The 26,375-nt window shown below is 39.5% G+C and overlaps 2 protein-coding genes across 3 annotated transcripts; one reads left to right on the top strand and one right to left on the bottom strand.

Annotated features, from left to right (window-relative positions):
- The first annotated feature begins 5,018 nt into the window (after positions 1-5,018).
- On the top strand, positions 5,019-13,002 carry adad2 (adenosine deaminase domain containing 2). Of its 2 annotated transcripts, none has more exons than XM_068716559.1 (11): positions 5,019-5,271; positions 6,127-6,292; positions 6,717-6,849; positions 7,026-7,164; positions 8,010-8,138; positions 8,747-8,897; positions 9,135-9,305; positions 9,502-9,716; positions 10,635-10,872; positions 12,422-12,554; positions 12,714-13,002. In XM_068716559.1, exons 2-11 carry the CDS (start codon positions 6,132-6,134, stop codon positions 12,822-12,824), a joined length of 1,581 nt encoding a protein of 526 aa, XP_068572660.1. In that variant the 5' UTR covers positions 5,019-5,271; positions 6,127-6,131; the 3' UTR covers positions 12,825-13,002. The 2 variants fall into 2 exon arrangements, with proteins under 2 accessions (XP_068572660.1, XP_068572659.1); XM_068716558.1 differs by lacking the exon at positions 5,019-5,271 and adding an exon at positions 5,584-5,646.
- A 724-nt stretch (positions 13,003-13,726) lies between these two features.
- LOC137876813 (adhesion G-protein coupled receptor G4) lies at positions 13,727-24,310 on the bottom strand. The gene is made up of 23 exons (XM_068716613.1): positions 24,193-24,310; positions 23,937-24,098; positions 23,739-23,812; positions 23,586-23,653; positions 23,428-23,470; positions 23,066-23,088; positions 22,614-22,759; positions 22,318-22,447; positions 20,450-20,550; positions 20,003-20,207; positions 19,758-19,923; positions 19,491-19,637; positions 19,210-19,335; positions 19,067-19,112; positions 18,888-18,991; positions 18,170-18,291; positions 17,284-17,552; positions 17,047-17,161; positions 16,427-16,505; positions 15,893-16,094; positions 15,291-15,392; positions 14,960-15,124; positions 13,727-14,404 (listed from the first exon to the last, which is right to left on the bottom strand). Exons 1-23 carry the CDS (start codon positions 24,308-24,310, stop codon positions 14,277-14,279), a joined length of 2,841 nt encoding a protein of 946 aa, XP_068572714.1. The 3' UTR covers positions 13,727-14,276.
- Positions 24,311-26,375: the final 2,065 nt, after the last annotated feature.

Below are 26,375 nucleotides of genomic sequence, written 5' to 3'. Positions count from 1 at the left end.
TTTCTAGATTCTTTCAATATGTGGAATTGCCTCTTGTTGTCCTCTAATGTCTGATAAAAGTCAGAAATAGTGATACATTTTTTTTTTAAATAACTGGCCAAACCTTTTCTATCCTTGGTAATTATATTCTTTGATTAGCAATATTATCCAGTACAAGTGCAATATTATGAATAACAAGAATTTAAAGTTTAAGGAGAAATGAACATTTTCAGTAAGCAGTTATTCTCTCTGTTCCCTCTCTTCTGCCTGATGCTGCTGATTTGTAGGTCATGTGTGAGTTTTAGAAATAAACCATGAGAGTGAGTGAGTGAAGGACTTTTACCCTCTAGTGGTGAGCCTGGGGAAAGGACTGTCAAATGCATTTAGGGAAAAAATATGAATGTCCAATTATCCCTGTTCAGTTGTGCATGGAGGCAGTGACCCAGTTGGAAATCAGTTTTAGATTTCCAAATTTTATATTTTATTCACCAGCAAGTCTGATACAGTCACTCGAGAATGAGAGGCTTATGCTGTACAAGTAAGTCAAAGTCCGATGTCACTCGTCCACCATGCAACTCCTTCAGAATAAAAAGGAGCAGACCGAATCGGATGCAGTCGCACATAATGCATTACAAAGATGTTAGTGAAGTAGAAATGTTGCCTTCAGCAATACATTAAAGGTCTCTAAAAGGCTTTTTAACACGCTTTTAAAATGATCTGTGCAGTTACATTGTGCCATAAATGATAAAACATAAATTTGGATTCAACTTGGAAATAATCCTGCATACGGTCTCGCTTACTGCGCATATATTTACATTATTTACATTTCAGTATTAATAATTCATCTTTATTAAATTCCATAAACATACATGATGCTCAGTAAACCACCACGTATAGGTCACAAAGGTTAACTGGTGAGTGGACCACCTTAAGAAAACACACACACACACACACACACACACACACACACACACACACACACGCACACACGCACGCGCGCGCGCGCACACACACACACACACACACACACACACACACACACACACACACTACCATCCAGGCAATTAAGTAAAGAAGCCATTTGTTTCCTAAAATAAATCCATAAAATATCACAACACAAACAGGGTAAATGATGTCAAATATGCCTATATTCACAGGCCAAACGTCAAAGAATAAGATTGATGGCAATGGTACAATATTCATAATGTAATGAATACAGATATTTTTTACTATCCTTGAAATAAACCCTGACTAAAATCAATTTAAGTTATTTACTCTAAACCGAGAGCTAAAAATAAAGGGTTTTCTGATTTAAGTGTGCGGATATCTATTCTATAGGTTATTTACTCTGTAAAATAAAGAAAACATCTTATAGTAGCAAATAATATATGAAAATCCTGCTAATGTTGTTAAATGAACATTGTAAAAGCTGTTGCATTGGGTATTTTGTCGTATGATGACAGTCTTGTAGGTACAGTATAACCACAGTAAACACACACACACACACATATGTAACATGCACATGGTGGACACCAGAGGGAAAATCGAGTTGGTCGATATTCAGGTTTTCATTTTCAGTGCTAATTACCATAAATTAATACATCACAGTGTTATCCCTGACCATCGAGCATCAATAACAACGCTCAACAACTGTGCTTAGTGTTTTTTTTTCTTTTTTCCCCACAGATAGACAAAAACATGCAAGCACACCAACACAATCACACTTTCACACATATGCACACAATGACATATGTTGAGAAAAATTGTCAACGGGCTCAATATTTCACAGTTTTGCCTGTTCATATTCCAACACCCAAACTGTGACAGGGTATTTGGGAAACACTGTCCCTGAGCAGAATTTTTTTTTTTCTCTCTCCACTAAGAAAATAAAATAAACAGGGAAATCTCTCAGCCTGTGAGAAAGCGTGTGGGTGTGAAAGCAAGCAAGAAAGTGGAAGAAAGAACGACATAGAACAGGGAATAGAAATAGACAAAGAGAGGGAAGACAGGGAGGGAATAGGTGTTATTTAAAATGAAGATGATACATGGGACAGTTTTCCATTGCTCCTTTGCAGGCTCTCTTGAGACTGGAGAGACTTAACATTTCAGAGTCTCATATGAAGCACAGACACACTGAGACATATGCACACACATATACGCTCATTTGAAAGCTTCATTTGGCTCAGGAGAGACCGATATGAAGGTTTTCTCTTGAGGTGAAGAGAATGGAAATAGAGTTCAGTCTTGAGCTGCACAATGATCAGGGGAACATTACTCTACTGCAAATAACGCCACACACTTATCGGCAGCTTAGTAAAGTGTGTGTGTGTGTGTGTGTGTGTGTGTGTGTGTGTGTGTGTGTGTGTGTGTGTGTGTGTGTGTGTGTGTGTGTGTGTGTGTGAGTGATTTAATTTTTACAACTGCAAACTCATTTCATTGTGGGAGCTTTTCAGCGCTTGCTTTTGGTGTTTATATTGGTATGAGTGTGTATGTGTGGGCAAGCGCTACAGATTTAAAATTCATAGAAATCACCAAACCATTCTGTACCCATTTGCTTATTTATGCCGTCTATACATAAAACATGACTGACCCGCTCTTTCATTTCCTCCCGTTTCCCACATTCAATCTAAATTCCAACCAAAAAGGTGACATCCACACATATCTCACAGAGCAAATAGAGATTTGAAACTATTATATTTACTCAACGAGCGGACATCCCCCAGATTTCCTCATGTGTATTTTGAGTTGATGCCTCAGTTGCATCCAAATATCTGTCTCATTTTATACGCCCATCGACTAATTGACAACCATCTACAAATATTCTGCATGTGCATTATGCACTACACGTTCAAAAGAAGGTAGACACGTACTTTTGGTCTGAGCTATTTTCATAGCTTTAACCAGCCCTTATAGGTACAATTTAGGGAAATCTAAATGCCCCAGCACACATTGACATTTTGTGATATCTTAACTGTGGCAGCAGTTCCAACATGACAAAAATGATTCTCACAGTTTGGTGTGAAAGAACACGCCTTGGCCTGCACATAGCCCTGACCTCAACCCCATCCGACACAATGTAGACGAAGTGAAGAAACCAACATCAGTGCCCGACCAGGGTCCAAAATCTGGTCCAAAGTCTCCCTAGGAGAGTGGAGGCTAGTTGAGGTCAGGGCTATTCATGGGCCAAATCCCAATGTCCCCCCTTACGGACTCACGGACTTTGAGGCGCGCTCCCGCGAAGTCCGTGAGGGTTTAGGGATTTCCCACTGTCAAATCGTCAAGTGTTTCAGGGCTCTCTGGCAGACATTTTGAGCCCTTTATGAACCCTTTCCGTATAGCCTAAGGGAATTACCCACAAGTCATAGCAATGTGACGCTAAACACGGGGTAACCAGTGGATGCATGGAGACGTAAAAAAAAAAAAAAGGTAAACAAACTCAGAAACATTAAGGGTTAAAGATGGAACAAAAAATAAACTTGAAATCAGAGGATATTTATTTATTTATCCATCAAATATTTGATTTTGTCATCGAAGATGCTTTGACAAAAACAAGTAAATAGATTATATGAAGTCACCTCTCATCTTGTGAGGAAAGAGCCTGGAAGACGTTCAAATCAGGGAGTACAAAGTATAAAATAAATACCCACAATTATACATCATATTTTTTGTTGTTTTCATGGTAACGTGATATGTTGCAGCAAAGTGCTGTCCTATTCATATTTATACCATTTTGAGCCCTTGCAGCCTCTCACACTCAACCACTTACCAGCTGACATCAATTAAGTCCTTAAGGGTTCAGGGCTTAGGGTTTAGGGAGGACATTGGGATTTGGCCTTGTTGTGTTCTTCTTCTTCTTCTGCTGCTTTTACGGCGGTTGTCATCCAGCTTATTGGTGCATTACCGCCACCTTCTGCTGCGGAGTGTGAATCAGCCAATAGACACAATCTTTCCCCCAAACCAAAACAAACAAACAAACAAACAAACAAACAAACAAACAAACTAACTAACAAAATAATAATAATTAAATAAAAAGTAAATAAAATAAATACCACCCATACCACATTAACCTATATTTTATCCTCCATGTTTTACCCTCTATGGAATATCTTGTTTGATGAATGTAGTACAACCTCCTCCTACCTCATGATCTCTGTCTTTCCTTATCACTGATTAGTGAGGTTCTCCCTCACTTCTTCCCATGTCAGTCCCACTAATCCTAAGTGGTTCACTGCTGCTTCGACAACCAGCTGGATTTGATCATTTTTTGACTTTACATCTGCTGTACTGTTAATCACTCCTGCAATGAATGTTACTAAATCCTTTTTGTCTACATATATCCTGTCATTTGTTTGTTGTAGCTCTTGATCCCCCATTGCTCCTTAAATCCTGGTAACAGTGTTCCTTACCTTTGTCTCTCTTACAGCTTCTGCATAAGTGATCCTTCTTTCCACTCTTACTTTTTGGATTTCATTCTCCCGCCTCATCACCTCACACCCTTCATATGACACACTATGGGCTCCTCAGTTACAACATTTTGGTTATGTCCCTGTTCCACACTTTCCATACTCATGGTCGCCCACCACACCGAGCACATCTCTTCTCTTTACAGTTTTTGACTGTGTGTCAAAACCTCTGGCAATGAAAGCGCCTCAATGGTTTTGGCACATATACTGTACACTCTCACTGGGTAATGTAAATAACCCAGGAACACCTTCTTTGGCACATTCTCTTCTTCAAACTCAATCAGTACTGATTCACTGTCCTTTTTTTTGCTCCTTCTCTTGTCACTTTTTTGTCTTTGGCCATTTACTAATTTACTCCTTTACATCCACCACCATGTTGTGCTCCCACCCTCCCTGTGTTTAACACCTTAAGTTTTGCTATTTCTTTTAGATTGAGTGCTTTCTCGAGTTCAACTTCATGTTCTCTTTAGCATTTTCATTAAACCTTACTATGACGATACATGTATCAGGTCTTTCCCTCTGCCCTCGCTCATATTCTTCTCTCTCACTTCTCTGAGCTCTCATTATTGTCAGCTCTTGTTAGTTTATTCCTATTCACACGAATTGCCTCAATCCCCCCCTCATTCTCTTCTTCACTCCTTTGACAATAATTCACGGAGCAGTCGTGCTCAACCACTTCCAGAGAAGTTGCTTCTTTAAAATTTCGCGCATTTTGACGATTATAATTTCTCACCTCACGTCCTGCTGATTTCGCCGCCATCTCTCCGCCTACTCCCGTCTGCCCAGGTGGCCGTTACCTGTCTCCATCAGTGTTGAGGATCGCCTGAAGGTAAACTTGGGAGTAATATGTGGCCACAATTTATTTGGAAGTTAAACTCGTTCAACTTCATGCAAACTTTCGACGTAAAACGTTTGTTTTTCTTGGACTGGAGGCGTTAATTGTTGAAGCAGAGACCAAACATATTCCGTTGACTAGCTAAATAAAACGTGTAATGTAAGCAAATATTAACGTGACTTCAAAAACAACGTAAGCTGACGTTTAGTTTAACTTTTAGTTTATTAGATGTGTCTTAAAAATGTGCAACTGTTTATTACTGGCATCGACAAAGTCAGCCAACTGGGTCCCTTTTGAAAAGCGACCGTTTGCTCCGTCCATTATGTGACTGGGTGTCACATTGAATGTCGTCCTTCTTTGCTAACCGCTGTAAGTTAATTAACCTGACGTTGAATAACGGTACACTAATATTGGGCTCGTAATAGGTTATTTTCTTACTGACTAATCTTTTTAGATTAGGCTAGTCAGTCATTTCGTTTAAAGTTAACAATGGCAGAAAGTAATGAGAAAAACAATAATTTAGTGCCGCTCAGTTATAAAGCCCACTTGTTAAAAATGTCTTTTTTTGTGCGACCACCTGTCCAAATATCTAAATACACTATGAATGTTACAAAACAGACACAATCAACAAATCGTCATGATTGAGAAGCTGGACTAAAAAACTTGATTTTAAATTACATGTTTTTCCTGTTGCAGCATGAAAATGCATCATGTAATTTATGTCTATAAACAAAGTTAGGCGTGTAGATTATTTTATGTATTCTATTGATTGAGTTACAGTTGGCCCTTTTGACACAGTTTAAAGCTGCACCCTCACATTAACTTTAAATCTTCTTTTTTTCTCTACAGGCTTTATGAAAATCATGGCAGATCAGGAAGCATTGAAGTACAGTCCAAAAAAGGGTGCTGCTAGATTTCAGTCTCTTCCAGACTTTAACCCAAGCTTGCACCTTCACCGTCCTCGAGTACAGCTGGCAGAGGACGTGTCTGTCTGTAGTGGTGCTACTGGACTGAGGTAATGAAACAGTTGGCAGTGTTGTGGTTAGAGTAATAATAATAATACATTTTATTTATATAGCGCTTTAAAAGGCACTCAAAGACACTTTACATGGTGAAAAAAACTAAACAATAAAAGCATTTATAATAAGAACAAAATCATAACAATAAGGAACAACACGAAAAGAAAGAAAGAAAACATACATAACTGACTTTACAGGTTAAAAGCAGATTGTAATATACTAGTAATACTAGATAAGGCCAGCTTTATTTATTGCAATTCAGCTTCTGTTTTGTTGTGGCTGCTTCTACTTACTACTACTCGAACTAGCTAGCGTTATATTTTGGGATGTGCAAATGTTCGTTTACAATCATAAAGACATTGAAGCATTAGCTGCTTAATTTAATGTTAAATCTTTTTCTCTTTTATGTTACCGTCTTAGGAAAAATATCCCTGCTTCCAGAGACCACAAGCTCCTCCTCTCCAAAGGAGCAGACGGCCCCAGAATGGAGAGTGCTTTTATCCAAAACCTCAAAGAGAAACTTGATTCTGGAGACACCCTGTTGGGAGATGAGGTAGATAAATGAAAAGAGGCAGTGTCAGGGTTTTCCACTTTTTTGGTGATGTTGCATGGCAAAGACCATGAAATGTGTTGGGTTATTGTCCAGGCTTTCTTCTAGTTATTAGATCATCAGCTGTCACACTCAGCCTCCAGTCGTGTTTTTACCAGAATGATTTTGTTTTTTTTAAGGATGAAGACTCTGTTGATAACCATGATGCCCTGTCTCTCCATGGTATGTCGCCCCTTGCAAGCACACTCTTGGATGAAGAGCTCACCCTGGACCAGTTCAAGGGCCTGAAGAATCCAGACAAGAGCACAAAGACCGAACGTTCAGTAGCAGCATTCATTATCTAATCATAATCCGGCTCCCTGTTGCTGCTAACATCCAAGTTGTTGTCTCTGGTGGTAATGTAGCCTACAGGGCAGTGAAGAAGAAGACGAAGCATTCTCTTCCTCTTTCCTATTGGCTGTCTGGTCCCTCCGAGGACCCAGTGGTGGCTTGTTTTGGTCAACGCTCTTCTATGGACAGGACAGCAGAGTCATTACACATCTTCTAACGTGGACCGAAAATCATCTTTTCAGACCAAGACACCTCATGCTCCTACTACTCATTTCTAAAAATAATTTGAAAAAAAAAGCTTTTGTGGTCCAGTGGATTTTAAAAGCACTTATTGTAAGTTGCTTTGGACAAAAGTGTCTTCCACAAGATTTACAATTACACTTACAGAGCCACTGCTAAATTTGCAGGAACAAATAAAAGCATCAGGCAGAAAATGATGTGGGGAAAAAAAACTATTCTCTTATTGCATTTATGGCAGTATATCTTTTTGTACTGAAGTATACAATATATTGTAGCAGTCTATAATACATCACATTTCTTATCTGTACCACTTAACTGTTGTTTTACAGAGTGAAGCCTTAGCGATAGAAGTAATGAAATGTGAAAAAAACCTCTTTTAGATTTGTTTGGTTTGTGACCTTTTTTAAAATCACAATCAATCAACTAGCCAATACACTGAGTGCAGTAGTAGCTCATAAACATGTTCAAGGCGAGCAGTACTTCTTATCACTTGCGTCTGAAAGGGTTTTCAGAACAGCACTAACGTGGTGATGTCCAAAATACATTCTATCCCTCATACGTAGCTGTCTTTTGGTTTTATTGTTGTTTTCTAGTTTGGAGATCTGACTGGCACAAGAGTCACATGGCAGCAATAAGTAGTGAGAAGTTTGACAGCCTGCTGAAGATGTGTCCGGATTTCTATGGCTGCAAGAGCCACGTGGCAGCATTTGTCCTGATAAGAGGTAAGCACCTTAGGTGTTAATGGAATACATTTTTGGATTGTTATTATATTAATATCTTTATTTTTTGACTTTTCAAAATGTCCGTCTGCTCTGCATCTGGTGAAGCAGACATTACTGCTTCATGTAAGATTTGATTGGCAGTATAAAAACAAAGTCTCCCTCTACATAGAAGAATATGGAATATGTTGTATAACTGATGAAAAACTGGACATTTATATCGGTTTCGGATTTTTTTTCTCATAAGAGACACAAGACAGGTTAGATTTATAAAGCACGCATATATATATATATATATATATATATATATATATATATATATATATATATTAAAAAAAAGAGAGAAAGACATTGATTTTAGGACTTAGACGAGACATTTCTGTTGCTTCATCACCATGATTTTGACATTTTTAATGCCGGAGAGCTGTTATTTCTTTCCTTTCTTTATTCAACGCCTGATCAACTATGACCAACGAGTCCTTTAGGAGGCATTTCACTCTTGCTTGCTTCTTTTTATATTCAATCGACGCTTTTAAAATTGAGTGTTAAACATGTGTCATCGCTTTTTCACTTCCATAGTTAAATGCCCTTCACGCACCATTTTCCTACAGAAGTGCTGGATACAGCAGGGGGTCCGTGTGAGCATTACATGGTGGTGGCTTTGGGAGCTGGCCGTTCATGCTGCAGCAAGTGGCTTTGCTACAATGGAACAATGGTCCATGACTGCCATGCCATCATCATCGCCAGACGGGCTCTCAAAAGGTACAAAACTGCTAGTATGACTTTCAACGAAGGCCCCTAATTTACAAGGTATTAATATTGAGCACTAATAAAATGTATAGATATAGATTTTTCTTTATTGATATTCAGAATGAAGTCATGACGTTCATTTTCAGGCAGCCTGGATCAGTACGCTGTCTGTCTTGTGACATTGATGGTGCTTCTGGTGAAAGTGCCGGCTTAAAATAAAATAATGGTATTTTTCTGGCTTTTGTTCAGGTTTCTGTACAAACAGCTTCTGCTGTTCTTTGTTGCCGATCCAGAGGCCAAGGAGAACTGTGTTTTTGAGAGTAGTGCAGACAGCCACCAGCTTCAGCTCAAACCCAAGACCAGTCTGCATCTCTACACCAATCAGTGTCCTGAAGGAGCGGCTAAGAACTTCTACTTCAAGTACTGTTATTCCCCTCTTTGTGCTTTGCTGATAGCGGTATTTTGTAGTGTTTTTCTGAGATGCCATGGGCTGATAGAAATTAAGGATTTCATTCCAAAACAGTGGATTTGACTTCTGTAAATAGTAGCATCCTACAAATGTTGTGAAACACGTTATTATTAGCCTGTTAATCATTTTCCGTTCTGTCCTCCTTAGGGGCCCTGTGAATGATATCTGGAGCGCTATGAAGCTGCAGTATCATTCCAAGGGCCTGCTGGTCCCTGTAGCCTACCTTGACCCAAGTGTGTGGGGTGCCAAGGTCTGCTGCATGTCTGGTAGTGACAAATTGTGCCGCTGGACTATCACTGGGGTGCAGGGCGCATTGCTGAGCCACTACATCCAGCCACTCTACATCAGCAGCATGGTGCTAGGTAAAGAGCCTTAAAGGCGTTAAATTCTAAATTCAGAGCATATCTAGTGTCTCCACACGGGTCTCAACATGGCGTTTACCTGAGGGGGAACCGGAGGAACGGGTGCTAAGGTTCCGCGATGGAGGGCACTCTCACATGCAGTAATATAAAACTAAAAAACATGCAAGGCTGGCGTGGCTTTGTCAACAAAGCACAGAGAAGCTCGAATCACAACACACACAGAGGGACAGTGATTTCATTTAGCTCAGGATGACATTACTCCACTATATCTTTACATTACTAATAGTTCTTTGCTATGTTAATGCTCTGAATATTATATAGAGAGCCTTCAAAGCAATCATTAGAGATTTTAGGTAATGCGTTCATTTTGTTATTTTGGCAAGAGTTATATAAGAAGACTCTCGAATGCTAAATGTGAAGTTACAGCCAGCAGCTTTCTGCTCTCAGCTAAGGAATCGTTCAGAAAGTAACTTGAAATGTGATATAACGGAGGTGTTAGTGAGCTTTAGAGGTACTGGTAGACAGATTTTATTACCTTTGGTCTTTATGCTAAGTGAAATTGGCTGCTGGCTGTAGCTTCATGTTTAGCATGCAGACATGAGAGTAGAATCAATCTCTTCCTCTTAACTCTTGACAGGAAAGGAAATAAGCATATTTTCCAAAATTTCATTTTAAACTTTAATTTAGTAATATTAAACTTGAATTCCAGGTAAACACAGTAAAGCCTGCTATTTAACATCCAGGTGTTATATTTCCAATGCTGTCATACAGTAAGTGAGATGTTTTTGAAGCTGTACTGAAATGGAAATAGTCATCTTAAAGGATGTATTTTCATTATATTATTTGACATGGATTCATTATTTTCACCTGTTTGTAAATTACTGTGCAAATACTGAGATTTAATTGTTGTTTATTTAGGAGGCCAGCAGCTCTTAAACGAGGAAGTGTCCGATGTCACCAACATGCGACTGGGGGATGGATGGGAAGACATTCTGCCGCCGTCCTACCAAAAACACAACATCTTCTTTCTCCGTGGCGACTACGTGGGGCCTGTTGTGACGTCCTCGCGGCGGCACGACAAGCTCAGCGTCAACTGGTGCCTCGGAGATAAGGATGTTGAAGTTCTGGACAGTGACAAGGGCTTCGTCATCGATGGGTACGATACAAAACGCATGTACATTAAATCAAAGAAAACAGTAACTTGTCCCTGCCTCAGAAATGTGGGACCTGTATGATGTCCCGTACTGGTCTTGCAGAGAGTCCAGACCTGACTCAGGCTTACCTCATTCACACTCCTGCAGCCAGCTCCAGGGACGGAGTAGAGAACTGCTGGCAGTACCGGATGCAGTGTGCTTGTTTGACAGTCTCGGTGACGCCTGGGGCTCCTGCCATCTTTTCGGTTTTGAAGCAGCAGACAACTGCTGATGTCCAGTAGCTAGAATGTGACACCGACGTGGCTCTCACCGGAGGCTGTGTTGTCCTTGAGCAGAGATTACAGCCGAAAATAGATTTGAGATCCTGCTTGGCGCTTGCAAGTGTTGCTCCGTATTTCAGCTCCTGTCCTGCAGCCCGAACTATTAGCTTTATGGGCGACACCGTGTTTTTAAAGTGTCAGTATGAGCTCTGCGGGACGTTTCACACAATAACCTATAAATAGGCAATGAAAAAAGAGGCTCCCTGAAAAAGAAGAGAGTAAATTTAAAGGCAAGAATACAGGACATGAAGTGTGTAGGGGGAGGTGAAGAGAAAATGAAAGGATGGTAAGAACACCTACAAATTATTGTGTGAAAACCAAAGGAGAAGCTGCTTCTGTCGTTGAGACTTCTTTCATTTAGTGACGTAAAAGTAGCATGCCAAATCTCTTGAATTCTGCGTAGAAGAATGCATTATATGTGGAATGTGTGGTTTATGAATGAGGAATATAATTGGCTGTAGACATTGTGGTGGTCATGGAGCACTAATGATTTGACATCAGTCACCCAGCAATCTGCTAATCATCTTCTGTCAATGCTGTCATACTAAATACCACCTCAAAACAGTGGGATCTCACTACTGGTCTGCTCTTCAGGGATCCACTCCAGGGTTTCCCTCAGGACATTGCTCAGCAGCAGTGGTAGCAAGTGCTGCCTGTGGGAAACCCTGCCATCTCTCAGCCAGACCACACTTCACATTTTTCCTGTAACGGCACAGAAGAATTGTCTTGCCAATATTTAGCCCAGCTTAACCCCTGAAGCAGGGACTGCATCCTCCAAAATAGTGTTGGAGGTGGACAGTGTTAAGATCAAGGCACTAAATGCAGTGTATGAACACACATTTTACATTTACAGTTTTTAGTCTTACGAGTGGATACTTGGAAGGGGAACCAGCCTCAATGCTGCTAATTAACTGGCTAGCTTTTTTATGAATCATTGGTGAGGGAGTGTGTGTTACACTTACTACAAAGCACGAAGGCTGGACTTGCTTGTAGCAACAGATAACCACAACAGGATGCATTTGTACCATATATTGCAACTGGATCCAATATGGCATCAAATCATGTCTATCTCAAGTAAGATGGATGTAAATTAGACAACATGGGATGTAAATAGTGCAGGATTCAAGAATCTCTAAAAACAGGCTTTGTTATGAGGTTGGATCATATATAATAGTGTCTGAAAGGCAATTGAAGTCTAGGGAAGCATTCACTGGACTTTCTTGTTTCCCAGCTCTCCGACTGTGAGTGGGCCGGGCTTCTCCAGCAGACTTTGCAAGAGAGCCCTCTACAGTTATTTCCTGAAAGTTGCACAGCTGGGTGGGCCGAGCTATCTGAGAGATCTCCCCACCTACCACAGCGTCAAGGTGCGTCTCCGCTATAGATGATTACATGAATGCTCAGTGCTCCATGAGAGAACTGTAAAACTATAAGTGTGGTTATGGTTTTCTTAAATTCTTTTATAACGTTGCATCATTGCAGTTCTTAAAGAAATGTGACGCATGAGGTTGTTGTTTGCTTTATAGGTGGAAGCCACCGTCTACCAGACAGTCAAAGATCTGGTCAAGCAACGGTTTCTGAGCAACCACGCAGGTCCCTGGAATTCAAAGAAGCTGGTGGACTGCTTTAGCCCTTGAATGTGCTCTCTGTAACGTTGCATGAAGAAGTTTAAGCTCCTCTTGAGAGTTTGTTTCCTGCTTTCTACTGTAAACTTCATTTATAACCTTTTAACAGTAAGTTTAGTTCATGTATAATGTTTCTCCTTTCGGTTTGTGTAGGTGTTTGAGAAAAATAAACGAGACCCTACTGTTGTGCACCACAGTGAAGTAGTCGTTTTGAATGGGTTGTGGGTGGAAAAACATGGTTTATAGGCAAACTTTTTTTCTCTCCCTGTCAAGTAGAATTGAGCTGCATTATCATCCATTTGTGTCCATGTGCCAACCAATTAATTCAACCAATCAGGAGCTGAATGACCAAAGATATGGTTTAAAGTTATGGTTTAAACTTCCCTAATGTCCTCTCTAGTTTTTATTGCACTTTGAGATTTTTTTTAAAAGGTAATGAATCCTGTTCCCAAAATAATTAGTATCGGTATAATTGAATCAGATTTAACTCTGGCACACTAGGTGAGAGTCCTCCCCATGTCATTGCTGCTGTAAATGTTAATAGAAATGAAGTAAAATGCAATCTTTTTTTACTTTAGTCTGATCATTTGACAGTACACGGTATTTTGTATTCATATTATAAGCAGGGTTTTACACATTTTGCTTTTGTTTGAACTTATAAAGTAAATGTTGACTGCACAGTGTAATGGCTATAGAAAAATGACACCATCAGTATTTAGACTGGTCCCCTATAAGCCTGGCTTTCACTTTGCACTTCTCTCTGCCACCGGGTAAGATCTCCTGTTGCCAGCCTCTTGGTTAGCATTACATTGTGCAGGTGTTAAGGTGATACAGTCGATATAACAACACGAGCCAAGGATATCCGCATAAATAACTGTCAAACTTTATGGAGAAATTCATGCAGTATAGATTCCAGTTATGTCTCTACGATGCTACCAATCAATGCCAGTGGTATATTCAAAACAGACTATTTCATCACATGTTTATCATAAAGGTGTCAGAATTCAACGATGGTGGTGTAATCTCATTATCTCATTGAAGTGATTACAGAATGACTGCATCATTTCTTGGTTTACACATTTTCAGTCACAAATCGAGGTGAAAAGGGAACACAAGGAGCCTTGCATCATCTTAAATTTAAATGTGTATTATTCCCTCATACAAACTGTGATACCACAGTCCATTGTCACCATGGCTCCACTCACCAGTTGCTTGGCAACCAACTCCTCCTTGGAACGGATGCAACTACTCATGTCTAAATAATTACAGGCTCTTTTACGATATTTAGCAAAAACGAAAACAATAGAATTGCATGGTAACATTTTCTAATGAAGCTGCAATACAATAGAATACATGTCATATCTCTGGTCTTTATTGAAGTACAATATATGTTAATGATGTCTCAGTTTTCAAGATAGTTTCTGGGATTTGCACGTCTGCATGTGTCTGTATGCAAATGCTTTGTTATTGATGGCCAAGCAAGTGGTTCTTCCAGCCAGGTGTCGGGTTCATCCCCCTCTGGGAAGGCAGAGCTTCTGGACCGGAGGTGCTTCTCTGGGCACGAGGGAGAGCCAGGGAGTTCACAAAAAGGCCTAAAAGATAATTAAACATCCGCAAACAACTTAGATGTGGAAAAACAGCCATTTTCTCATGTGTGGTTTGAGAATACACGCCTGGGAGTTGGGCGTTAAACTTAAATTGAGCTGTTGGATGGTGAAGGAAACCTTTAAGAAATAACAAGTATGTCCTTTTAGGCTCAATTAGCAGGGCGTTCATGTAATTATTTAACGTCAGCGCAGTCTCATTAATGAATGCAGTGACCTTCACACTGATTCTGGCAGCCGAGGGACTGTGATGTCTGACTAAATCTGTGATCATCATTATTTCATATGAATCTTAAGATGAATTATAACATTTGATTGAAACCTTAAATGTCTTATAATAGAGTAGAATTAAGTTTAATCTTAAAATAAAATTTAAAAAAACAAATAAGCTTTTATTTATGTATTCAATGTTGTGTCACTGTGGAACTTTGTATCTTTTTAGCTTTTAAGTGTGCTAAAATGATGTCAGTGTTGACAGACTGATAGTTATGAATGAAGTGAGGATGTGTGTTGCTTTGGAATGAGGAGGCTTTGCTTCCTTACCCAGGTCTGGTCTCTTGCAGGACGAGTTTCTCTGGCTGGAGTCAGAGGAAGCCGATGTGCTCTCTGTGGAGCTGGACTTGACTGAGCAGACCGATGGTACTAGTGCTCTTGGAAGATTTGATTTGGGTTTGGCTGTGACTCCAACTGATGCAGAGTTGCTCCACTCTGGACGACAACAACACCAAACGCATAACAGAAATCAAGCCCAGAGTTGCCTGTATTGCAATTATTTAACCTCATGAGGGTAATTCTGCTTTTCAGTGATTATACAATTTATTTTCAAAGTAACTTGAGTGATCAATTCACACCACACAATGTGTGGCTGCCATACCAGAATACTCTTCAAGTCGGAAACGTCCAAAGCAGAGGTGAATCCTCCACTGTTTCCGGACATTTTCCTTCATCAGACAGTGGAAGAGGAAGATGAAAAGTCCTAGAATACAAAATAAAAGTGACATACGCTGATGAGCTTTGAAGAACAAGGTTGGACCTTGATTTGCTTCGTTTTTTGTCCCTCAGCAGTTATTTCTAAAGTCCACTTGAGCAAGGCATTTCCGTCCCAGAAGTAAAAACTGGTGAGCTTTGGTTGCGTCACTCTTGGATGAAAAAGAAAGCAATATAACAAAGACCAGTCGAGGTAAAGGCTGTTGAGAAATAGTTGCATCATTCAGCCCGATTCCCTTCTTTTCTTTAATCTGATTTCTTTTGAACTGTGAACATGAAGTGGAATGTTGAGGAAAACTGCATTTGTGGATAGCAAACACTTCACTCAATTTATTTACCGATATATCACTCATACATGCCACTTAAGAACAAATCTGTTTGTACAAATGGTCTTTACATGAAGCACATTTGCTATGCTGACATATTTATACATATATTATACAGCATGGCTTTCGGTGAGTATATCGGATCAAGAACAGAAAATACAACCTTGGAGGGTGTTGAGTCCAGAGAAAAGGTACAGCATAACTACTCTGGCTGGTCCCCAGGTAAAGAAGCCAACAGTCCATGTTAGTCCTAGTAACAAGGTGAGACTGGCAACTCCCTTCAGGTCATGCATGCGTCCGCTGTGGGTCCCAGCCGGGCTATTGACTTGCATGTGGTGAATCTGGATCAGCACCACCACAAAAACCTGAAAGAAGCACTTAAATTACATGGAAACAATAATATAATAAAAGATATGCATGCAAGTGCCCTTGAATGAGAGATTTGATGGAGAATTGTTGAGTATTGTTAATAGTGAGTCATGCCAGGCTACATGGGCTGCAAGGCCTGATCTGTTTATTTTGAGATTATTAAATGTTAAATATATGCTGTTGTGGCTGTCTAATTGTAGGTATTCCTTCTTAAAAGAAAGGTAATTAGGAGAATAGATATATTTACAAGTAAAATGTGAACATAGCCCAGTGTTTAAGTAGGTTGACCTGTATGAAATTGAATTATAATATTAATGTTAATATTTACCGCAATGTTGAAGAGAAAGACCAGCACAGCATAGGCAACGACAGACACGTAAAACGTTACATCGTCCTGAAGCCAACAGCTGAGGGAACAATGGTTTGAATGATTAAAGGGATAGTAACCAGCAGGAATGACTTTTTCACAACCACATTTTAAAAAAAGTAATTGAATCAAAATGTGGATTTCATGTCACATGACTTTCAGTGTGGCACTTCTACGTAAATGTGTAAAACAGGCTTGATCCGTTAACTGAAAACATTAACAATAATGTGAAGCAAAATGTGACTTATATCTAAGGGGGAAAAGTATGCTTCAAATTTGTGGGTTAACACCATAAATAAATGAAATATAATCAAATAACAAGAAAAAAAGTGATTAAAAACATTATGCAGTATTTCTGGTAGTTTTTCCTGTTTATTACGTTAGTTGCTTTTTGATGTTAGTTGGTATTTGCTTTAACAGTTAGTGACAAAATAATATAATATTATACATGTAAATATAATACTCCATTTTTTCAAGTTTAACCGCTGGAGACACAATATTTTTACTGCTGATCGAAACTTGTTATTTCAAATAAGCCTTAAGACAAATGTCAAATGAATATAAGATGAAGCAAATCTCACAAGTTGTCAGAGTTGTCCAATGGCTCCAAGCTCTGCTGAGCATCTGTGTAGAGGTGACCGCCATAGGCCTCTCTGTCCACGATGAGCACTAGGATGCAGATCACCAGAGGAATCCCTGGAGGAACAGTTTTAAACACATTGTTATTATGAAACGGTTATAATTATTGACCAATAATGGGTGTGACACTGTTTTGGCCCAGCAGCGGACTTAAAATGTCTGTTGAACACATGACTAACCCCATCCCAGAGCACAGAACTTGAGGATGTAAGAGGGCACGTAGACGTTGAAGACTTTGACGAGTGCAAAGTACATGTTAACGGCCTCTAATCCCATCCAGGTGAACGTCGCCAGGAGGAAGTAGTGCAGCATGGAAGCGACAGCCACACAGAGGCCATATACACCCCAGGAGGACAGCCAGGAGTTGACCAGAAACACGAGGTTCAAGCCCAGCAGTGCCAGGGAGAGGTTGATGAGGATCTGAGAGGGGTAGTCTCGACGAAGCTTTCTGAGAAAGAGACGGAGATACATTACATTACATTACATTACAGTCATTTAGCAGACGCTTTTATCCAAAGCGACTTACAATAAGTGCATTCAACATTGGTAATCAAAAGAACTACTAGTCACCAGAAGTCATAAGTACATTTCCTTTTCCAAACAAGCATCTAAGAGCATGAAGCAGAGCATAACTCAGAGCCAAAGTACAGTACAGAAACAAGAAAAACAGTTAGTGCTATAAGTAATACGAATACAATAAGTGCAACAAACTAGTATGAATACAATAAGTGCTAAGTGGAAGGCTCAGGGTAGCACTTCCTGAAGAGGTGGGTTTTCAGCCTGCGCCGCAAGATGGGCAGCGACTCTGCTGTCCTGAAGTCAGTCAGGACAGCAGATAAAGCACAGGGGAGGATAAGTCAAGTGTTCGTGTGGTTAAACTTCAATTGTTGTTGTTATTAAGGATAGAGTGTTGGGTATTTCAGTATGGACCAAATGTATCTGCATCAGTGTGTTGACATGACCTTTAAGACCTATCAACAGGTTTACAGTCTGCATGTAAACACAGTCGGTGTACAACAAGGAGGAAACATTTGTAAAATAACGACTCAGTGGTTGGAGTCTCACTCGAAGGCTGTGTAAGTGAGAACAGTGATTCCCAAGAACACCGATGAGACTCCACAACCAGCGTATGTGATAATGGTCAGGATCTGCTCATTAGCCGCGTCCACCGGAGTCCTGGAGACATCCTAAACACAAACGACACACAACACAGATTTGTAAGAATGGGTGTATTTATTTCCCAATGTGCCACAAATAACTGTCACAGACACAGATAGCACAGGAATAACAGTAACTGCGCCTGTCTAACAGTACTAGCAAGAAAAAACTAGCTGAGGATTACTCAAATATCTAGCTTACTCTAGTCTAGCATTAGTAAGTCATAACCCTGATATTTTTGCAATTTTGGAACATGTTCAATGGAAATCTGTCAAAATTGATATCTGCACTACCGTTAGATGTCATTATTTATTAGATATACCGTATTTGAATATTTGATATCACTATACTCAAGGTATTTCAAAGCAATGTATCTTTGCCATTTGTAGAACAAAAACAAAAAAAAACACCAGACAAAAGGAAGCACATCTCACAAAGACTTGGTCTAATCAAAAATAATGAATTTGGGTCAGACTAAGCTTGAAAGTAGTTAATTTACAGTATATATATATTGTGCTTTGATCTCCCTCTGCTGGTAAATTTGAGTTGAACCACTTCCCCTTACCCAGAGCTACGTACTGCAGTCTCTCTAAGGGTCAAAAACAAGAATAATAAAAATGCTTACCAGAAGAACTCCGAAGTGCGTGAGATGATCACACAGACACATTGTGTAGTCAGAGCTGCTGTTGTATTTCCTGCAGCCGTAATCATCCCAGCCTCCCTGTCCATCTAGGTGATGACACAGACATTTAGTATCACACAGTTCATCCAGCAATAGAAGTGATCATTTAGGGCAGGACCTACTGTTTTTATTGAAGTTCCAGTACACACACTGCACTTCCTTATTAAGCTTCAACAGAGAGGGAAATGAAAAAGTCATTCATCCAGCAGCAGTGTAAGCAGCGGTGACGCTTTATGTCATGTTTTAAAAGGAGAGTTGATCCTACTATATTGGGTATAAGATGGTGGAGCGTGACTTTGACATCTTCATCCAGGTCTTTTATTGGGAAGCTGGCGTTGGTCACACTAGCTGACACCACAAAGGTGTTGAGGCTCTGCCCCTTTTGGCTGCTCTGAGAATTACAACACAATGCAATGTGCAAGTTTTGCTTCTCTAAATATAACCGTGCGCACCATGTATAGTTAAAACATTGATGTTTTCAAATAAATATTGTGATTGAATTGCATGTTTTCCTGTTTTCTTTAACAGATTCACACAAAGCAGTACCTTGAAGAGCATTGGGATGCCGAAGAACTGAAACTTCACCCTTGGTGGGCTCTGGGTGGAGCCGTTCTGTGGGAAGCTGTGCTGCAGGGCAGACGGCAGGGAGATGAAAGCCACCGTGCCGTTTAAGGGATACCTGTTGATGAATATCTACAACATAGAGACATTTCTTAATTCCCTCTTAAGCTCAGACTCAGTCTCCATTAATTAACAACAGTCAATGTGCTAGAGGACATCGTTAGTTGTTGTTATTGTTGTTACTTCACTAACCTCAGGCTTTGTGCCTCCGCGGTCAGATGACACTCCGAATGTCAAACTGCTAAACTGTCCAGGACCTACATCCACCACTGACATAGCAATGGCAGGAGCAACCAGAGTGAAGGAGCCCTGGTAATCTACCATCATGTCTCCTACCGCATCTGTTATATTTAGGATACTGGAGGGGAAGACAAGAGGAGGGTGAACGGATAATAAACAGAAAGATTAATAAGATCTCCCCGGTTTCCCATCCTTACGTGTTAGTAAATGGTAGCAGGTTGCTGTCAGATTCCAGTATGTCAGAGATGGTGTTGATTAGAGCTTGGCCCAGGTTTGGTGTGACCCGACTTAGGTTGACAACGTCTTCCAGCTTGTTGAGGACCGTGAGCAGCTCCAGGTAGTTGAGTTTGGAGTGGTTTCTCAGTAAACCCTCAATCATCACCACCACGTCCAGTGCATTGTCTGCAGATAAATGATACATCTGGTTGTGTGCTTTTTGTTTTACAGCACCATCATGGAATAAGTCCTGACCAGTTCACTGATTTGTGGTTATGTGCAAAACAGGTATCAACTAGGCAACATTAACATTTCACTACTGGCTAGCATACATCAGTGATGTCATTATGGATTCTTTGGATTTTTATCATTAAACTTTTAATAACCAACGTAAGACTGACAAATTAAGTAAAAGGTGTGTAACAGACCAGCAGTGACTTCGACATGATCCAGATCAGGGATGGTCTCCACCACCAGGTGACAGTCCTCCAGGTCTGGAGCCATCCAGTGGGTACTGAGGCACAGTTTACTATCAGGCAAACAGGTGGAGAGAGGACAGAGAGAGAGGGTCTTTCTTATTTCATATTTATCTTACAAGCGATGCATCTACCTTTTTGTAGTCGGTCATTTTAATTTTTATGGTACGTTTTTGCAATCTATGATTTCTCAAGTCTTGCTTTAGCAGAAAATGTATCCCGAAGACAGAGCTCAGACACCTGGGAGGTGTTTGATCCGGGAATCACCCATCAGTTAACGCCAATCACTCATGACACCCACCTCTTGATTAATGATTTTACAGCACAGCTTTCTACAGGTCATGAGCAGCCATCAATACACAGTGTCACACTGTGTCAACACACAGAGTCTTGAACACAGTGACACAGCCAACTCAAAATATATAGCAACGGATGTAATCAATACCCAAATAGGCCTGTATTTATTCATGTGTTAAATTCATGTTGACTGTCAACCAGCTACATACACACACTCTTTTCTCAGCATGATTGTATGATGAATAGTAAGCAGCAACGACAGGATGCAATCAATATACAGGTGTTAACATACTATAGAGCTTTAAAGAAAATAAAAAACTGGCAGCTTTAAACACATACCTGGATCTTTGCTGTAAACATCAGAACATTTTACTTTATCAGTTTATTTAATGTGTATTTATTAATTTGGTAATCTTTCTAAGGTAAGAGGCAAGTATGACAAATTACAGTCGACAAAAAAGAGAAGAGTAATCTTTAAAAGTTTGATCTAAACATCAGTGATGAATGTGGATTCAGCAGACAACTCTTCCTCATTCTAAATTTTGAAATTCAATTTTTTCCCCCATTTGACTAAAACTCTCAGTGGGAATTTCGATCGCGCGAGAGGGAATTTTGCTCGCAGAGTGATGTAAAAGCGCTCGACAAAGTAAAATACGCGTGCGGCTGTTTGATTTGCGCGCGCGCGTGAATCTCATTTGCGCTGTCGAATTTTGACAGTGATTTGCCTTCATAGATTTGCCTTCATAAAGGTTCCTCAGGTAAACACTGTTAGCTCCGTCAGCACTGTTGCCGTTGTTTGAACTGTTTGTGCTGTTAGCACCGTTAGCTTCCAGCCACCAGCTGTCACCATGTTGAGGCTTTAGATATCCTCTGAATTTCGTATTGAGCTCTGTAAAATGTCAGATATGTGACAGTGCTTCTAATTCAGCAGGAAATTGTAATTAAGAATGCAACAAACAAATATTTTTACCAATATTTAGTCTTTTTATTATTTGATAGAGTAAATAAACTATTTAATGTCAAAAAATGTTGGAAAATGTCCATCACAATTTGTCAGAGTCAAAAGTCGTGTCTTTGCTTCTTTTGTGCAACCAACAGTTATTAAATCAAAAAATATTATATGTCTGATGACCAAACACAGAAAAGTAGCATTTCTTCACATCTTAAGGAGTAATACTACTACAACTACTACTACTACTACTACTACTACTACTACTACTAATAATAATAATAATAATAATAATAATAATAATAATAACCATTTATTAATCAAAATGAAATAGCACTCGTAATATTGTTCTCACAACTTGGAATTGTGTTTGTTTATTCAAACACCCTGGACTGTCACATTTGTCTCATTTGTTTTTCTCCCACAAACCAAAGACATCCCAGTCAAGTATAACAGTAGTAATGTTTGATGTAACATTGTGCTCTTGTTGTATGTGTGAATCTGTTAGGCACCTGTAACTATAATTAAGCAGGCAAGTATCAAAAATGAAGAAATAAACTGCCTGTGCGCTCACCAGAGCCGAGTGGCGTATCGGTGAGGGTTTTTCGGGCACGACCGAGTTGCATTTTTTCCTCCTGAGGTGTCGGGCCACTCAAACGGCCCTTTCCTCGTCTGGTGGGTTTCTGCGTTGCACTTTAATATCACTAAAACAGGGTGAGAGGACGTAGAAATAGAGAAGGATAAACTGATTTGTTAAACAAATCTAGTCTTTACTTAACAGAACTTAATATCAGTTGTTAAAAGTAATATTTATTCAGTTTTAAATTTTTATACCGTGAAATCTTTTATTGAATCTGAACCTTAACTCACATATTCGACTTATCTGTATGTCCTCAGTTGCTATGGAGATGGATCCGTTGTTATAAGGCGTCAGCAGCAGGTATCGTATCCGCTCTTCCATTTCCTGTGTGTCTGACAGCGACATCATGACCCGAACCTGGAAAATACAGCTCTCTCTGCAGTCAGTAAAAGAGTTAGTTATGGTTTACAAAAAGCTCCATATGAGTTGCTCATAATACAACTTTTCAGGCAATAAAAGTTTTTTTAAATAGATATATTTGGGTTATGAATTATAAAGCTAAATTGAATGTGCAGTGTGAAAATGAGGGTGCAGTGTGAAAAAGTAAATATGTCTTCTGAGCAACCTTGTTACTGTGTCATTATTTGCCTTAGTGTGTGTCTTCCACTACATGCATTCATTTCCCTTCAGTTTAATTTGTTGGTAGCGTAAGTGAAATTATGTAGAGCTACATGATCCATACCTTGAAACTCTGTGCACGAGCACCTGGAAAAAACACAAATATTGACACAGCTTTAAAGCTGGAGGGAAATAATAATTTAATTCAAGACAGAACATACAAGAGTTAAAACAATATAAGGATTTGCATAAATTCCAGCCTGAGTACTACTAAATGTAAAATCTGTCTATTAATCCAATAGAATATATGCAGTTTGCCACATTTTGTTCATTCATTTCAGTGTCTAGTTAACTCCAATGTTGTAAAGTTTGCCTACCAGCACCATTTCACAGTGCCAAGAGTCTCAAAATCATGCTGAATTTGTGAAAATTGCATATATTGCGAGTTTCATTTGTGACATCAGAGTTTTTTTTATGTTTACTTACTCCGTCAGAAGTTGAGAGGATTGACCGCGGTCTAAGATGATGTCTGGAAATGAGATCAGTCACTAAATAAAATTGTTCACGTTGAAATCAGACTGTGTGATATTTCTGGAAAAGGATGGTGAGTTGAGTTAGTGTGGCAGTTACATCACAGACTGTACCTTCGAGCTTTGGGCAGCAGCTGGAGGGCAAGCACCATCATCACATCGTCGGGTAGACTGGAATTGAGCTGCGGAGGATCAGAGGTCACATTTAAGACAAATCTCTGTTATATTCCTAAAACTTAAAGAACTATTCTGTTCTGTCAGACATACCCAGGTGGAAAGAATCTGTCCTGGGTCACAGTCTCCCGTTATGGAAACATTCACCGTGACCTCAAAAAACAGCTCTGCAGAGGGCATCCGGACAAAACAAACACTCAGGCATCCAGTAGGGTATAGCTCGAATAAAATCCTCTAATAATCCACACAAAACTGTGATGGAGAGCATTTCTGTGACTGTATCAGACTGACCGGAGATATTTGCAGGGTTTGTTGTGAAGGTGGTGGCTGTGGCCACATTGGTAGAGGCGCTTGTGATGGCACTAGTGGTGGTGATGGATGTTGTGGGTTTAAGTGTGGTGGTTTTGACTGCCACCACATCAGTTGGACTAATGGTGACAGCGGAGAAACTTTCTAGAAAGAAGAGGAAAAAAAACATTGAACCAGAATTAGTTTTTCTGCTAACAAGCACACAGATGCATAGTGAGAAGTGAGGGCTGTTTCCTACCAACAGGTGTGGTGTGTATGCTCTCCGTATCAGACAGCAGCTGAAGCTGACCGCTGGGGTCGTGGTAGACGTTAGTAAGGTTTATGCACATCATATTTTGCACAGCTGCCACATCCATGCAGGGGATAACGCTGACATGAACCAGGCAGTCAAACCTACAGGGGAAACTCGTGTTTTTACCGTCCTCTGCTGCAGTGGTTTATTCATATTTTGGCGTAAAATCAGTCTATTTGTTGAGGCCTTAGTGTGGACATGATTCATGTCCAGTTCAACCAGTTCAACAATTTTTTTAGAGTTATTTTTTTTACTTGTTGAATTACTCTACAATCGGTGTATGTGATTTGTTTACAGAATTCAGCTCAGAAGAGTTATGGAAATACAAATGTGATGAGTTTAAAATCTTAAGAAGCTTCGGCAGTGTAGATTAACACCAAAAAACATATATTTTATAAATATAAAACATATAGACACATTTTATAATGAAAGGAATATCATTTGAGCTAGAAACTGATCCTGTACCCTAGAGTTGACCATCTCATTGGCCAACCAAAATCAAATTTTATTGTATTTAGAAAAACTGAAATCATTAAAAATAACAGTAAACCTGAACCATGTTACCTCTTATTAGGGGGAGTCCACCGCACCTGAAGAATAAAAGACACAGAGCCGAGAAATACTGGATTATCAATGTTTGAGTTAAACAAATCTGATAACAATATATTGGCCAACAGTGGTTGACAAACTAGTTTATGTCCACCAGAGAGCACAGACTATTTCTTATTACTTATCTGTCAACATGTAATGTACACGACTACAACTGCTAGAAGTGACTCGGTCAGGCTCTAATGTACTTACCAGCCTGTCGTTCTGTAATGTTTTTACAAGGATGTCTTCTTTACTGGAGCTGCGTAAGAGATCAGAGAAACTCAGTATACTTATGGCCCATCGGTTCCCCCTCTCCGTCAAATAATATAAAACAAGGTTTGATTGATGTGACATTCACAGGTATTTTATTACAAAACACATTGAGTCAACGTCAGTGTTGTAAACCCCAATCTTGTCTTACCTGGTTACTTCAAACACAGACACTCTGTTTAAATAGATGCTGGACGGCAGAATCTCTCTGAGCTGCAGGTGGAACAACAAACAGCAGAAAGCAATTAAAGTCAATGTGATTTACTGTGGGTTAACGGAATCAAAAGAACAGCCATACAATATAACAGTCCTATCATTTTTACAGATACAGCACCAAAAAAAAAGTGACAGCAAAAAAAAAAAATTAAAATGTCAGTGTTCAGAGTGTAACATGTAGAATATTTCTAGGTCGGTTTTTACTATTAAATAGGCAATATCTGTGCTTTTTTTGTTCTTATATGTTTGTTTGCTTCTTTTACCCATTGATGTGCGATGTCTCTCGCCGTGTAGAGCTCAGTGTCGTTCCCGTCAAACCGGATGATGGTAAACATCAGTCTCACTTCGTAAACGGACCATTCTGCCAAACAGCCAAAGGAAATATAAAACACTATTAAGGACATGTTAATGTAGGTAAAGGACATCAAAACACAATAACAAGTGCAACATGTAAACAAAAAAAACATAAATTTCAAGTATGGTTAAGTAGTCTTGATCATTTTATCTTCTATCTATCTAAGGCATTATCATTTTTTGGAGTGCATGAATGAATTAATGTTGATATTGTGTTGCAGAAACTTCTTCCATCCATTATTAGTATGAACTGCAGACTATTATTATTATTTGACTTTATTATTAGGGCATTTCCTTGACACAAAGCTCTGTATTCAAATATATTCAACTATGTTAGGTATGTTTTATATAAAGAAATGTGATTTTTTTTCATGTTTTGATTTAAGTGATTTAAGTAGATTCACTTACTGTGGTGTAGGTGACTATAATGTTAATCGCTCTTACAGAGCTTAATACTCAATGTGAAAATAAAAAGTACACAGCTTATTTGCTTGTACCTAGCCAAGTAATCAGAATCAGTGACATGTTGACCCTGTGTTGTAAACAAAGGTTAACAAAGTTTTATGGTGACCATTTCAGCTGGTTCCAGCTTTGCAGAAAGAGAATAACAACCTCTGACAGCTGTATGATTAATGCTCCTGATCGTCATGTTATCGATCACAGAATTGATTCAATATTTACTTAACTGACAAAGAGGC

This window comes from Cebidichthys violaceus, unplaced genomic scaffold (assembly GCF_023349555.1).
Source record: "Cebidichthys violaceus isolate CVI_PGR_0920_01 unplaced genomic scaffold, fCebVio1.0.p SCAF_20, whole genome shotgun sequence".
NCBI classification, from domain to species: Eukaryota; Metazoa; Chordata; class Actinopteri; order Perciformes; family Stichaeidae; genus Cebidichthys; species Cebidichthys violaceus.
This window is presented reverse-complemented; position numbering and strand designations above follow the sequence as displayed.